Raw genomic sequence first — 16361 nt, forward strand, 5'->3', positions numbered from 1 at the left:
ACAGTACTCTATTTCAAAAATAAGCCTCTATATTGAATTTCTAAATCAATCTCTGTGCTATTTCCTACTTAAAAAAACCTCAGTATTCCTAAAGATAAGTGTTAGAGTTTATTATTTTTATTAGAAAAAATTCACTTTCATGTCCCCCTTTTACCCTGCAGGTTTGGATGGAACTGTTGAGTAAGGCTTCAGTTCAGTATGTGGTAGCAGCTGCTTGCCCATGGATGGGTGCTTGGCTTTGCTTGATGATGCAGCCTTCTCATTTACCTATCGATTTAAATATGTTGCTAGAAGTAAAAGCTAGAGCCAAGGTAAGTGTAGAAGCACATAATGTATTTGTGTGTTCATCATCTAATTATTAATGCAGTAACCATATTAAAAAGTCTGTATTGCCTTGTTCTAAGTGTGATTTAATTAACATAAGTAAGGAGAAACCATTATTTTATTAGGACCCTGACAAAATGAATAGTAATGTTTATCCATTAAAACTTTGTGAAAAGAACTGTATTTTACTGGGATTATTTTAAAAGATCATATTTTGTTGTTGCCTATTTAGTTTCAACGATTAATCTTTATTGTTTTTCTTTTTTCCCCTCCTTCTGTAGGAAAAAACAGGTGGTAAGGTGCGCCAAGGCCAAAGCCAGAGTAAAGAAGTACTTCAGGAGTATATTGCAGGTGCCGAAACCATCATGGAAGACCCGGCCACCAGGGATTTTGTGGTTATGCGGGCCAGAATGATGGCAGCTAAGTGAGTGTACATTAAGTGCCAGGTAGTCATACATTTACAAGTCTGGCCTTCAGGGGTTATTTAACCAACAAAAGATTCCTCTGCTGTCTCCATCAATCCTTCCTTTCTTCATCACACTAATTATAGCCTAAGGAAAAATTAGAGTAAGTAAATACTTCTAATTATTTTGAAACTTTAAAATAGGATTTTATCTTCTTATGAAGACAGGATAGTCATTGTATCTTCTGTGGGAAAAGTTATGGCTTCAAAAAGCCAAATTTTACTTCAAGTAATTATAGGAAATTGAAGTAATTTCCCGACGTATGGGGAAACTTTACTTCAAGTAATTTCTTATAGTAACTTCCTTTTTCTCCCTCTTAGGTTGTTAGGAGCACTGTGTTGCTGTATTTGTGATCCAGGTGTAAATGTGGTAACTCAAGAAATTAAACCTGCTGAATCCCTGGGCCAGTTACTACTCTTCCATTTGAACTCCAAGTCTGCTTTACAAAGGATTAGTGTAGCTTTGGTAATCTGTGAATGGGCTGCTTTACAAAAGGTAAGATTTTGCCCCAAAAGTAAGAAACACAAATTAAGTAAAGCAGTTTCCATGAGCTGTTAGGATTATTTACATTATAATTTACAACAGAAAGGTGAAAATTTTCGATGTATCAAAATCCAAGAGTTATAGAAAAGTGTCCAAATTATATTGAACATTATTTCTCTCCCATTTACTTTTAACTCTGGACTTCTGTCTTAGAACCCCTACTCATACCTCCAACTACTAGTTATGCTCATACTTAATATTTGCTCTTGACTGAACAGTCTGTTAAGAAATGTCCCTATTAAAAACTGTGTATATGTGAAAGTAGTCCAGAAACTATTGGTCATCCATTCCTTTGTATATCTCTCAGGTATCACTGAAAACTACAAAGGATGAGGCTTTGAGTATTAGAGATCTGTTTGTGTGGGTAGTAGCAAAGGCAGAATTTTTGGTCACAGGAAGAATAACATCTCTGTATTTAAACCAAAATCTTCATGTTTCCAAATAAACCATTCCCTTCCAGCCTCTTTAGCCTTTAACTTGTAGGGAGATGTGTGATTTTGTGTAAGACATACTTCTGTAAATCAAAGAAACTTTCTACTGGCTTTGTTTATTCCATTGACTGGAATTCTGGAAATTTAACTGTCTGCACTTGCTGTGAGAGTTACTTGTTACTGCCTCTTAGCAGTTTGTCAAAGCTATATCTAAAAGTAATTGAGCCATGCTCCATTGCAACTGACACCCCTGCTTGGCCTCTGGAAAGAAGCAAAGCTCATCTGTTTTTAGGCAGGAGTTGGTGTGCTGGAGAGGCAGTGATGCTATGTTTTTGTGCCTCTCAGACTCAGCAGCAAGTGTTGACAGTTCGGTTTCTGGACACTCACAGAGCTTCATGGACTTACTCTGTGAAGCCCAGGCTGATCACCCAGATCCCACAGAACCCCTCATGGCTCACCACTGAGGCCATTTCCCCTCGGTTTGGGGCAGAAAACAACCAGAGAGAGTGGGAAGGGTTGGTTAAATTTGGGGGCAGGTAAGTAGCTTTTAAATTTTGTATCCACTTTTACAGTATGGCATGTGAAGCTTAGGGTTCAACTGTTATCTAATAATGAGTTTTTAAATAACATTTTAAATTAATGCATGATAGATGATCTTTTCTGACTGATTTTTTTTTTTACAGCAATATAGTTTAAAATCTGTGATATATATACACGTAAACTTTGGATAGATAGAGAATGAAATTGTAATAGTTCCATATGCATGTTCTGTAGTCATTCATGTTAACATTTTACAATAATTTGGGTGTAATACCCTTTTTTCTGTGCAACTAACTGTTGTTTGGAGAAGTAACAGAATATAGATTCAATATAAGTAAGAATTTAGAACTTGGTAGTCTGCAAATGATGATTTCTTTATCTGTAAAGTTAATGTTCATATAGTTGCCCTATTTGTTGTCTGTTGTATTTTAGGAGTGTAAAGCTGTTACCTTAGCTGTGCAGCCACGTTTACTTGATATCCTTTCAGAACATTTATATTATGACGAAATTGCCGTTCCATTCACGCGAATGCAGAATGAATGTAAACAACTTATATCATCATTAGCTGATGTACATATTGAAGTTGGTAACAGAGTAAACAACAATGTTTTAACAATAGATCAAGCTAGTGACTTGGTGAGTAAAGAAATAACTTTCTTAATTATAGATAGAACATGAAATATAGGTTAGAAATTTGTCATGATATGTTTATCACAAAAACACATTTATTTGTTGAGTCTATATGTGGCTTGATAGCCTGTCATCTCTACCCTTTAGAAAAGGTATTTCATTGTAGAGGCTTTTCTTGAGATAAGAGAATAATGAAGGATTTTTTTTTTAAACTAAAATTCTGATGAATCAATGAACCTTTATTAGAAAAAGCTGTTATGTTTTGTCATTTCAGTTTTGCTTATCACTGCAGAGTATAGAAAAAACTGCTTCTACAAGTTCCTGAGTACTTCTTCCTGCTCTCAGCCTATAATGAAAATATTCAAACATATAGAAAAAGTGATGAAATTACATAACACTCATACTTAACAGCTAGATTTTGTAGTTAACATTTTACCAGATTTACTTTATCACATGTATTTACCTACCTACCCCTCTATCCAACCATGAATCCATCCAGGGGAGTTTTTTTTTAATGCATTTCTAAGTAAGTTTCAGATATCATTATACTTCAGCATTTTATATAATTAAGTAAAACTCAGTATTTGTTTATGATTTTTTGCTATTTTGAGGCAGAATTTATGTGCTAAAGCACACAAATCTTAGGTGGACCGTTTGATGAATTTTGACAGATGCATATACCTATGAAACCTGAACCCCTGTCAAGATACAGAACATTACCATCACCACTTCCCAGTAATCTCTGCCTCGCCCTGCCACCAAGTAACCATTATTTTCATTCCCCCCACAAAGATATATTACTTTTGCCTGTTCTAGAATTTCATGTAAATTGAATCATACACTGTGCTGTTTGGTGTAAGGGTTTTTCTTAGAATGGTGTTTTTGAAACTAATCTGTGTTATATATATATCAATAACTTATTCTTTTTTTATTGCTTGAGTTTTATTCATTGTATTATTATACCACAACTAGTTTGAGCCATTCTCCTGTTTATGGACACTTGGGCTGTTACCACTTTTTGTCTGTTGTGAACAAAGTCGCTATAAACATTCTTCTACAAGTCTTTGTGGACATTCGCTTTCATTTTTCTTGGGTAAATATATAGGAGTGGAATTGCTAAATCATAAGGTAGTTGTAGGTTTAGTTTTAGAAAAAACTACAGACTTTTCCCCAAAGAGATTGTATCATTTTACCCTCTGACCATCAATATGTGAGAGTTCTGGTTACTCCACATCATCAGTATTTGATGTGGTCAGTCCTTTCACTTTTAGTGATTGTGTGATAGTTTTATTGTGGTTTTAATTTCCATTTCTTTGATGACTAATATGTTGAATACTTTTTAATTTTTTATTGGTCATTTGTATATTTTTCCTTTCTGAAATATCTTTTCAAAATCTTGTCTACTTTGAATTAGGTTGTTTGTTTGTTATTGAGTTGTGGGAGTTCTTTATGTATCCTGGATTCCAATCCTTTGTCAAATATATGCTTTCTGAATATTTTTCTGGCAGTGAGTGGCTTGCCTTTTGATTCTCAGTGCTGTCTTTGGGTGACCAGATATTTTAAATTTTGGTGAATTCTATCAGTTGTTTTCTTTCATGGCCATTATGTTCTGTGACTTAAGTAATCTTTTTTTTTTTTTACTCTCCAAGTGACAAAGGTATTCAGATATGTTTTCTTTTAAAGTTTTGTCATTTAGTTTTTATGATTTATCATTCATTTGGAATTAATGTTTGTGTATAGTATGGAATAGAGGTTGAGGTTTGTTTTCTTATAGATATCTAATTTTCCAACATTATTTATTGAAAATACTTTCCTTTCACTATTGGATTGTTTTGGCGCCTTTGTCAAAAACCAACTGAAGTTATAAAGTATGGCTGTGTATCTGGGCTCCATTTGTTCAGTCTATTTGTCTTTCCTTATGCCAGCATCCATGCTTCATTACAGCAGCTTTGTGCTTAGTAAGTGCATGAGGTTAGGTGTAGTATGTATGAGTTCTTCCTTTTTTAGTTATAGGATCAGAAGTTGAGCCACTTCATTTGTGTTGGTCCCCATGAAAATAGTAATCATCATTTCTTATCCCCATTTCCAGTTGAATAATATAGTTGAGTTTTTTTGTTCTCACCTTTGAGAGAAAGCTAAAATTGCTGTTTTTTCCCCCCGGGGTCTCTTCTTTTATAAAGTTATTTTCCTGATTGTTGTTACTCTGTAAGTTTTCCTTTTTGCCTCCTCTCCCTACTTTTTTGCCTGTCTGGAATTAAATCTCAAATCTTCTTGAGTCTGGGTTCCCTGCCTACTATTTCTGGGAACTTTTATTTTTTAAGCTCATCAAATGGCCCCTTTAAGATTTGCTTATTCAAATCTTTTACTCTTCAGTTGTTTTGACTTGGGCTAGAAGACAAGCATAAATATCAGAATCTCTGGGAGAGACTTTTTTTTCTTTTTTCTTTTTTTTTTTTTCTCGAAGAGACTTTTTAGGGAAGGGCAGTTTTCAAAGGAGCCACTTTTTGTGTCTTTCATTGAATCCCTATTTTCCTGTTACCTGCCAAATATAGACATTTCCCTGCTGTCTATCTTTGTCTCTTTCACCATTCTCATGATTTAGTTCCTACCCATGTACTGTGTGGTATCGACTGTCAATCTTTCTTACATTCTCTTTTAGGCATTTTTACTTAAATATCTCGCTATCACTTCACACTGAACACAACAAAAACTGGATTTTTTTTTTTTTTTTTTTTTGACAAAGATACTCTTTTTATTCCAGTCACAAATCTTGTCAGCATTTTCTTTCAGAAAGTCTCATGTGTTGAGGCCAGGCGCAGTGGCTCACACCTGTAACTCCAGCACTTTGGGAGGCCGAGGTGGGCGGATCATGAGGTCAGGAGATTGAGACCATCCTGGCTAACACAATGAAACCCCATCTCTACTAAAAATATAAAAAATTAGCCGGGCATGGTGGCAGGCGCCTGTAGTCCCAGCTACTCGGGAGGCTGAGGCGGGAGAATGGCGTGAACCCAGGAGGCGGAACTTGCAGTGAGCCGAGATCATGCCACTGCACTCCAGCCTGGGCCACAGAGCAAGACTCCATCTCAAAAAAAAATAAATAAAGTCTCATGTTTAATCTCTTCTCTATTTCCATTATCAGAGCCCAGTCAGATCTTAGTACTTTATATCTAGGTCCAGATTCATCTCTAGGGCTCCAGGCAGCCTCTGGTCCATTTCATCCTGCATGCTGTGCTAGACTAGCAATGCTCTTTCTGTGCCACCCTGAACATCCCTCTCCTGCTTAAAAACATTATTTTCCTTTTCCTTGCTTTTTCATTTTTATCTTTCTTCTTTTCATCACCTTCTTCTAAATTCTCCATCTCTTATCTCCTCATTATTTCTCGGACTTTTTCTACTCGTGCCCAGTTAGCTTTCTTCTTGCAGAAGTACACTATACTCATTCACTTCTGCTCATTCTCACTTCTGGGCCTGAGCTTCTATTTCCTTTGCCAGGAATTCCCCACCCCAACCCTCTGTGCTCATCCAGAGTTCATCTCTTTTTCTGCATGTTGTGCTCAAGCCATGATAAACTTTTGAATTCCATGGACAATGTCCTGTTTTACACTTCCTACCTCACTTTGTTTGCCAAGATGTCCCTATAATCCCTGATTGGCCTGTTCTTTAAAAACAAAGCGTAAGTGTTACCCTCTTCTGGCAAGTCTCCCACTAATCTGTTCTTCTAAGAAGGATTAAGCAATGCTCTGTATTCCCACAGCAACTTGCACTTACTGCAGTTATATGTTACATTTTCTTAATTCTTTATTTATATCTCTCCCACATTAGTCTCTGCATTTTTTGAGCGTATTAAGACATTATGTCTTATTTATCTTTTAATAAATATTGGTTGAATGAATTAATTTGGGAGTAACTGTGAGGCTTTTCCTCAGTTGTCTACAGTTATTGAAAAGTGACACGAGCATAGTGGATTTAGGACAGTGTTTTGAAACTTTTAGCATTGTAACCCTATTTCATATAAATCTTACACATTGTACATTTCAAATGGGTAATTTTTGTGGAATGCAAATTATATCTGAATAAAGTTGTTAAAAAAAGATGGGTTGAACAGTCTTTTAATGGGGCTTGTAAAGTAGTCTGGTACAACAGTCCTGTAGTCTTAGACAACTCTTGGTAATTAAGTGAATGATAACTGCACCATTTTGTTCTGTTTTGTTTTGTTTCTTTTTCTTCCATTGCCTGGGCATCTCCACCAGGAGGGAGGTTAAAGAAAGAATGAGAATGATTCAGTTAGCGACACTTAGCCATTTAGTAAACAGCCACTCTTAAGTTTTGTAAGTTTTAGAGTTGAAAAGAATATTTTCCCAAAAGAAGTTTGTGAGTTTTGGAATTCGTTAATGAACAGTTAGTTTATATTTGCCTATAGCTTTCTTATTTCACCAGAGTTCTCTGTGGGTGTTAAATGTGATTTTCCTCAAAGCCGTTAGACATATTTAAAGGTTAGATAATTTTATTCTTCTCAAGAGAATGTCTTTCTTAAAGAATATAATGCTAATGTTAAATTTCAGTCAGATTAAAATGAAGTTTAGTTGGGAAGTTTTAGACATTAGTTTGCTGAGTACTAAAACAATATTACATATTGTGGAAACCAAAATTGAAACAGAAAGCTTGCTGTCTACCCTTTAGGAGCTTACATTCTGTTTGGGGTTGATATGATTAATGATTTTTAATTTCTTTTTTTTTTAATAGGTCACTACTGTTTTTAATGAAGCCACATCATCTTTCGATTTAAATCCTCAAGTGTTACAACAGTTAGATAGTAAACGACAGCAGGTCCAAATGACAGTTACAGAGACCAACCAGGAGTGGCAAGTGTTGCAGTTGAGAGTGCATACTTTTGCTGCCTGTGCAGTTGTGAGCTTGCAGCAGCTTCCGGAGAAATTAAATCCTATCATAAAACCATTAATGGAGACAATTAAAAAAGAAGAGAATACACTAGTGCAAAACTATGCAGCTCAGTGCATAGCTAAACTCCTTCAGCAGTGCACAACAAGGACACCCTGTCCCAATTCAAAAATTATTAAAAACCTTTGTAGCTCACTTTGTGTGGACCCATATCTAACTCCTTGTGTCACATGTCCAGTACCAACACAAAGTGGCCAGGAAAATTCTAAAGGTATATACCTAAACTTTTATTTGGGGTAGAGAAATAACCTTTTAAATTTGTTTTTGTTAACTTATGGGTATAATTTAAGCACAAAGCCAGTTCATGTTAATGCTTTTTCCCATTCTGAGAGAAAAGACTTGATTGTAACAAAACTCTTCGTTACATGAATTTGCACATACTGCTTATCAGTCACAACCCTTTAAGTTCAAATAAGCCATTCATAGATCTGATAGCTGATAATAAGATGACTGAAATCTGGAAGACGGTATACACCCTTACCTTTGCCTTCAAAACCATCATTATGTGGTTTACTATCTCAAACTAGAAAAGTTGATTGTATCAAATGTTATTTAATGAATTTTTTTTTTTTTTTGCTTAATCAAAGGAGCAACCCTATTGACTGAAAAAGTTATTATAAAATCTTTGGTTTCCCTAATTTAGTGCATGTTTTATGAGATTAGTGAACTTTTAGTACTTTTGGTAAATAATACTTAACCAACTTTTTTGTTTTCACTTGGAGAATTTATATGGAAAATGAGAACTGCCCTCTGCAGGCGGGTCTTAAAGACCAATGTTTCCTTCATACGACTCAGTCCTGTGTGATTTTTGTATGTGTGATTGTTAACAAGATATTGGGAGAACAAATTATTTGAAATGTAATAGACTTAAAGCGTTGATGCAGCATAGATCTTGAAAAATATGTGAATGAACTAGAAGAAGAAGATGGACATTTTGAATATTAACATCTTAAAAATGCAGTGGGGTCTTCCTCCCCCGCCGCCCGTTACCCGCCCTGCTCCATTGCTATGTAAGACAGCATTATTTTGCAATGGCCAATGTTTTTCTGAATTCATGGTGACTCTGGACTTTTCTTTTAGAGAAAATTTGTTTGAGATATTTTTAAATGTTTCTCGTGATCCTTAGGCACAATAATTTTTTAAAAAGTAGTAGACCAGGCCGGGCACGGCAGCTCACGCCTGTAATCCCAGCACTTTGGGAGGCCGAGACGGGCGGATCACCTGAGGTCGGGAGTTCAAGACCAGCCTGACCAAAATGGAGAAATCCCATCTCAACTAAAAATACGAAATTAGCCAGGTGTGGTGACGCATGCCTGTATCCCAGCTACTCGAGAGGGTGAGGCAGGAGAATGGCTTCAACCTGGGAGGTGCAGGTTGCGGTGAGCTGAGATCGCGCCATTGCATTCCAGCCTGGGCAACAAGAGTGAAGCTCCGTCTGAAAAAAAAAATTTAATTAATTAACTAATTAATAGGCCAGGGGCCAGGCGGTGGCTCATGCCTGTAATCCCAGCACTTTAGGAGGTTGAGGTGGGCCGATAACTTGAGGCCAGGAGTTCGAGACCAGCCTGGCCAACATGGTGATACCCCATCTCTACTAAAAAAAAATATAAAAATTATCTGGACGTGGTAGCACGCGTCTGTAATCCCAGCTACTTGGGAGACTGAGGCACGAGAATCACTTGAACCTGGGAAGCAGAGGTTGCAGTGAGCCAAGATTGCACCACTGCACTCCAGCCTAGGTGACAGAGTGAGACTCCATTTCAAAAACAACAACAACAACAAAAAATTAATAGGCTGGGCATGGTGGCTCATGCCTATAATCCCAACATTTTGGGAGGCCAAGGTGGGCAGATGGAGTGGGCTCAGGAGTTTGAGACCAGCCTGGGCAACATGGTGAAACCCTGTCTCTTCAAAAAATAAAAAAATTAGCTGGGTGTGGTGGTGTGTGCCTGTAGTCCTAGCTCCTCAGGAGGCTGAGGTGGGAGGGTTGGATCGTTTGAGCCGAGGAGGTGGAGGTTGCAGTGAGCTGAGACCATGGCACTACTGTCCAGCCTGGGCAACAGAGCAAGACCCTGTCTCAAAAGAAAAAAAAAAATATATATATATATATATATACACACACACACACACACACATTAACTGAAGGCACAATAATTTTTTCATGTGCTGTTTCTCATTGTTCAGATGATGACTCTGCGACCTAAATTGTATTAGGTATAAATCCTATTTAAATAGACTATTTTATTGCCATTCCATTTTCTAAAGAAAATGTCATTGGCCTATAAAAGTTGAGGCCTAAAAGACATAGTTTAAAAATGTTACATCTCTTATGGAGCCGAAAACATTTGGTATCACCAATATTATGATTAAAAGGTTATTTGACTTTTTTCTTATTAGGATCCACCTCAGAAAAAGATGGAATGCACCATACTGTCACCAAGCACAGAGGTATAATTACACTCTACAGGCACCAGAAAGCTGCCTTTGCTATCACAAGTAGGCGAGGTCCTACCCCCAAAGCAGTAAAAGCTCAAATAGCAGATCTTCCTGCAGGAAGTAGTGGAAATATTCTTGTTGAACTTGATGAGGTAAATAGTTTTTTTCTTTGAATGCTTTGATTTTAAACAAATATCTGGCTTACAAATTGAGAACTAAGTTGTATTAGCTTCCAAAACTGTTTCTAAGTGAAAGGACTGGGATTAAGTTTTGGAGTACTCCAACAATATGATCCAGAAAAATGGCAAACTTCAAATTTCTCATGTCTCTTGTAATTTTTACCAGCTTAACTTTATCTTCCTAGGCAAGACAGCCTTGTAAACTTATTCAGTCCTATATAGCAGTGACTGTAGAGAAGGTGTTGAATAATAGTGAAAGCTAACTTTTCTCTGTCCTTTCAATGCACAAATGTCATGTAATTGCCACCCACCTGACTTTTTTAGTCAATTTGATGTTTATTAAATGCATAGTGTGAGGTAGGGTTCTATATTTTCCATATGAACAGCCATTTATCCCACTATTGAATCCTTTCCTCTCTGATTTATAATGGCACCTCTGTTATATATCATGCTTTATATGTGTGAGGGTTTCCATTATTCAGGCTTTCCATTATTTCCCATTGGTCCACCTGTTACACAGTACAGTCTTAACCAGTGGTTTTTTGAAAAGTGTTTTGTTTTGAAAATCTCAGTCACATTATTAGCAATGGAATGAATGCTCTAGTTAGTTCTTTGCATTGCAAGGCATAGGAATTTACCTCAGTTCAGCAGTAAACCATCAATACTAAAAGACATGTTTCTGTAAAATATAGGTCTTTTAAGTTTCTTTTTAAAGTCAACAGCTTATTATCTATATTTCCCTTAAAACATTCTGTGAAGTCTTTTCACTGACAATATTTCCCTATAATAATTTTAATAAAATTTTACTGTGATTTTGATATTTATATCTCTATAGTTTGCATAGTTATTCCTCCAATTAAACATAATTTTTAAAATATATATTATTATCTTTGGGGGGACAGATTTATGGACTAATTACTACTGAATAAGAATTATTAATCTTGGGGTTAGCTTAAACAGATGATCTTGTTGTGTCCCTTAAGTGAGTATAAATAAGGGCACAGCATTTTGTCTATCTTGTCTCTAGCTAACAAGTTTCTTTGGGGTAGAGAGAAGGAGGAAAAAAAAATGTCACTTAGGACTATCTCTAGAAACAGCACATATCCTTCTATTCCTTATCCTCAACCCCAAAAAAGTGTTTTACTTTTGACACAAAAATCTAGTTAGGTGTTGTAGGCCCCTGTAAATTTAATTATTGGGAAATGTTTATAATTGTGATAAACATGTCTAATAATTGCTTACTTGGTTAGTGATAACCTTATGAATTCTGAGATGGTGACTTTTAAATTCTCTTGATAAAATTTTAAATGTATTATGATTTTTTCTGAAATTCTGTTTTTATCTAACATTTAATTTTAAGGCCCAGAAGCCTTACCTGGTACAACGGAGAGGAGCTGAATTTGCTTTGACAACTATAGTAAAGCATTTTGGTGGTGAAATGGCAGTGAAGTTGCCACATCTCTGGGATGCTATGGTTGGCCCATTGAGGAATACAATCGACATAAATAATTTTGGTATACACATATTTTTATGATTCCAATTTTTAACAGATTTTAATGTCTATTAATTAAATATTTCCTTATAAAATAAAAATGCCTCTGTGCCTCTACCTGTTTATTCCAGACCAGCTGGTAAGTTTTAAAATGGAAACTTGGTTTAAAAAACACATACACATTTATTTTAAAAAAGAGATACTTGGGTTGGGCACGGTGGCTCACTCCTATAATCCCAGCACTTTGGGAGGTCCAGGTGGGCGGATCACTTGAGGTCAGGAGTCTGAGACCAATGTGGCCAACATGGCAAAACCCCATCTCTAGTAAAAATGCAAAAATTAGCTGGGTGTGGTGGCACACACCTGTGGTCCCAGCTACTCTGGAGGCTGAGAGAGAAGGATTGCTTGAACTCTGGGAGTGGAGGTTGCAGTGAGCTGAGATTATGCCACTGCACTGCAGTCTGGATGACAGAGCGAGACTCTGTCTCAAAAAAAAAAATTTTTTTTTTTTTGGAAGAGATACTTGAAATGGATCATTATGTTCAAGTTCTTTGGTTGCTCTACATGTCGTACCCCAGCACTTAAATTAAGGTCTTGGCATTTAATTTTAACACTGAAAAGCAAAATTGACTCTTCTATGCCAGCTGAAAAGTGCTAAAAGTTTTGTGTGCTCTAGATTTTGAAAATTATTTGCCAGATAATACAGACAATATATTTTAACAGATGGAAAATCCCTCCTGGAAAAGGGAGATAGCCCTGCTCAAGAATTGGTGAATTCTCTGCAAGTTTTTGAAACAGCAACAGCTTCAATGGATTCTGAGCTTCATCCCTTGGTAACTAACTAATGCAAGTGTGATATTTCTTCAAATAAAACAAATGGTCTTATTAAAAAAGTCTTAAGGTTTAAAAGGTACAACTTTGATGTCATCCTTAGTAATTGCTTTTTTCTTTGCTGTAGTATAACTAGATTCCTCCTTTACTAACAGTGCAACTCTTGTGGGCTTTGATGTAGACCTGGCTGCTTGAATTTGAGAGAAAACCCAACCTGGAAGCTTAGAATGTGGGGGAATTGAGGGAAGGACTCTGATGGCACAGGAGCCAGACATAAATAGGGAAGAAAACTGCAGCCCTGTTCATCCAGATGATCCTAATAATATAGCTCCAAGAAAGGAAAAGCATACATAATGAAATCTGTTTCCTAGATAAGTATAAAGGTGAAAGGAGTCATCTGCCTAAGGTGAAGCTGGTCAGTGCAAAGATAGAACACTGGTTTGTGATTTTTTTAAAAAAACTATTAAAATGTTTCTTATAAAAGAATTAGGACAGAGGGAGGAGGAAAACAGAGAATTATCTGGTTTTTTCTCATAAGAGAGTATTATTTTCATATATCTTCAATAAGAGGCGCTCTGCAGTTTACCCCATTTTGAAGGGTATTAGCCCAGTTCTCTTGTTATTTAACACAAAAGGGAAAATCTATCAGAGGGTGGAGAAGAATGGATTTTTTTTGTACATAGTAATAAAGTATGTCCTTTTACTTGTTAAAAGTTCTGCTGATTTACTATTAGTAAAGAAAAGTAGGCCGGGCGTGGTGGCTCACGCCTGTAATCCCAGCACTTTGGGAGGCCGAGGTGGACGAATCACGAGGTCAGGAGTTCAAGACCAGCCTGGCCAATATGGTGAAACCCCATCTCTACTAAAAATACAAAAATTAGCTGGGCGTGGTGGGACACGCCTGTAGTCCCAGCTACTCGGGAGACTGAGGCAGGAGAATCACTGGAACCTGGGAGGCCGAGGTTGTAGTGAGCCGAGATTGCACCGCTGCACTCCAGCCTAGGCAACAGAGCAAGACTTGGGCTCAAAAGAAAAAAAAAGAAAAGAAAAGTCCATCTGTATGCTCTTAACCTCCATAATTAGCAACATGTATTCAGCTGAACTGTAAGGCACATCAAACTGTTGAACAGATAACTGGCTCATCAGCATTAATTCTGGTGTTCCATGTAGCAGACATTTAATAATAAGGTGCTGTCATAATGCTGTTGTGATTATAACACCTAAGGTAAGCCAGAAAGCTACAGCGGAAGATACCTACTGAAGTATGGTGCTAGAATAAAATCGGGAACACTCAAGCCACTGAATGAAAAGTATGTACCTAAACCTAAATTAGTGCTACCAAATTTGGAGGGGGCTGGTGATGTGTGGTGCTGTTTTTCCAGCCTCAGTAGGAGAATCTTGCCAAGTACTTTTCGGTTTGTTTCCTGTTAATTTTGGAAAGAATTGAGTGTTCCTGTATGCCTAAGAGAGGATATGAGCAGAGGAGAGGTTCTATACCCTTTTTTCCCTTCTTTTTGAAAGAGTTGTAATACATTAGTTTGGATTTGGATTAGATTTCTATTGAGAATGTTTTGACAGTAATGTTTTGAAGTATTTGGAGATATTTTTAGAGTCACTTAGAACATTGAAAACTTTCCTGAGTATGGGCTATTATAGTTACATATTAAACAGTATTTTCCTAATAAGAATTCTAATTGCCATTAACTTTTTGTTTTTAGTTGGTCCAGCATTTGCCACATCTTTATATGTGCCTTCAGTACCCCAGTACTGCAGTGAGGCACATGGCTGCTCGTTGTGTAGGAGTCATGAGCAAAATAGCTACCATGGAAACAATGAATATTTTTTTGGAGAAGGTTCTTCCATGGCTGGGAGCAATTGATGACAGTGTCAAACAAGAGGGTGCAATTGAAGCACTTGCCTGTATCCTTTTTTATTTGACAAAATGTTGAGGAATTATGTTCATTTCACTTAAGGATAATTAAAATGAAATTGATGTATTCAAATATGCACATAAATAACCTGCCTTGTTCCAAAAAATACCTGTTCTTTTACATCTTATTTTGAAATATTTTCGTATTTTATTACAAATATGTTACAAATTGATTTGCATTTTATGATAAAATTTTCACGTGGAAAGTTTGGAAAATTGCTATTAATTTTAAAACATCTTTTTAATAGGCAAAATAGTTTTATATACTTTATGAACTATATGTCTAGTAAGTGATTTGTTTATAATCAGTTTATAATCTTATTAATCAGGTATTCTGTAGGTAGTCCTTATGTTATAAACATGTTATGTTTTTAAAGTTTGTTCATTAATTGGGTTTAAAATGACCAAAATATACTAGATAATTAGTAATATACAGGCAAGCCCTTTGCTAAGGGTATGGCAGCAGCTAACATTCTTTAACTCAAAGTATCTGAAAGATATTTCACAGAGCACAAAAGATGGATGAAGATCAAATCAGTAGAACTCTGGTTCAAAAATACTGAAGATTACAGGAGAACTGCGCTTGCTAGGCTCACTATATCCTGCTGGTGATTGTCAAGATCCTGGTGGGAAATTTGGAATTAATCTTTGAGTGACACTCAGTTGTATTCCTTTACTTACAATGTGACTTATTTTATTTTGACATTGGAATTCCAGACGCTTGTAGCAATTTCTTTATGAAAAAAATCTTATTAGTAAAGCTTCTTCTGGCCTTCCTCAGAAGAAAACTGTAATTTTATATTCCTAATCATGAGAAAGTTACATAATATTTTCCAAGAAGCAACAAAATGGGCAGATACTGTTATAATTGAATCATAGGCCTGGAGGGTCAGTCTCTTCCCTCATAATACAGATGAGAAAATCATGAGCCTTTTAAAAAGTTACAATCTTGGTATCAATTTGTTTGTGAAAACATGTGTCTCGGAACCATTTCAAAATTTCCTTAATCACTTACTCAGGTGTAATGGAACTACTGGATGTTGGTATTGTTCCATATATTGTCCTTTTAGTTGTTCCTGTATTGGGAAGAATGAGTGATCAGACAGACAGTGTGAGATTCATGGCCACACAGTGCTTTGCAACGCTAATTAGACTCATGCCACTTGAGGTAAGTCAAAGATACTTGCTGTGTGGACATAATGTTTTCTGTAACTTGATCCATAATAATTGTAACCCTTTTTAGGGCCAGGTACAAAGGCTCATGCCTATAATCCCAGCACTTTGGGAGGCTGAGGCAGGTGGATCATCTGAGGTCAGGAGTTTGAGACCAGCCTGGCCAACATGGGTGAAACCCTGTCTCTACTAAAAAAAATACAAAAACAAAACCAAACCAATTAGTTGGGCATGGTGGTGTGTGCCTGTAGTCTCAGCTACTCAGGACACTGAGGCATGAGAATTATTGGAACCTGGAGGCAAAGGTTGCAGTGAGCCAAGATCGTGCCACTGCACTCTGTCCTGGGCGACAGCAAGACTCCATCTCAAAAAAAAAAAAAAAAAAAAAAAAAAAAAAAAAAAAAAAAAACTTTTAAAAAAAAAGAA

The 16361-nt window shown here is 36.4% G+C and overlaps 1 protein-coding gene across 3 annotated transcripts in view; it reads left to right on the forward strand.

The window, feature by feature from the left end:
• The window catches only part of BTAF1 (B-TFIID TATA-box binding protein associated factor 1), a 105970-nt gene that overhangs the window by 57024 nt on the left and 32585 nt on the right, over window positions 1–16361 (forward strand). For all 3 annotated transcript variants that reach the window (XM_017894701.1, XM_017894702.1, XM_017894703.1), the window contains exons 16-25: window positions 162–311; window positions 606–748; window positions 1109–1283; window positions 2735–2938; window positions 7679–8105; window positions 10292–10482; window positions 11870–12023; window positions 12725–12834; window positions 14551–14752; window positions 15782–15930. In XM_017894701.1, coding sequence (XP_017750190.1) covers window positions 162–311; window positions 606–748; window positions 1109–1283; window positions 2735–2938; window positions 7679–8105; window positions 10292–10482; window positions 11870–12023; window positions 12725–12834; window positions 14551–14752; window positions 15782–15930 — 1905 coding nt within the window. The remainder of the gene's footprint in view (window positions 1–161; window positions 312–605; window positions 749–1108; window positions 1284–2734; window positions 2939–7678; window positions 8106–10291; window positions 10483–11869; window positions 12024–12724; window positions 12835–14550; window positions 14753–15781; window positions 15931–16361) is intronic.

The sequence above is a fragment of the Rhinopithecus bieti genome, unplaced genomic scaffold, assembly GCF_001698545.2.
Source record: "Rhinopithecus bieti isolate Rb0 unplaced genomic scaffold, ASM169854v2 scaffold_25740, whole genome shotgun sequence".
Classification (NCBI taxonomy): domain Eukaryota; kingdom Metazoa; phylum Chordata; class Mammalia; order Primates; family Cercopithecidae; genus Rhinopithecus; species Rhinopithecus bieti.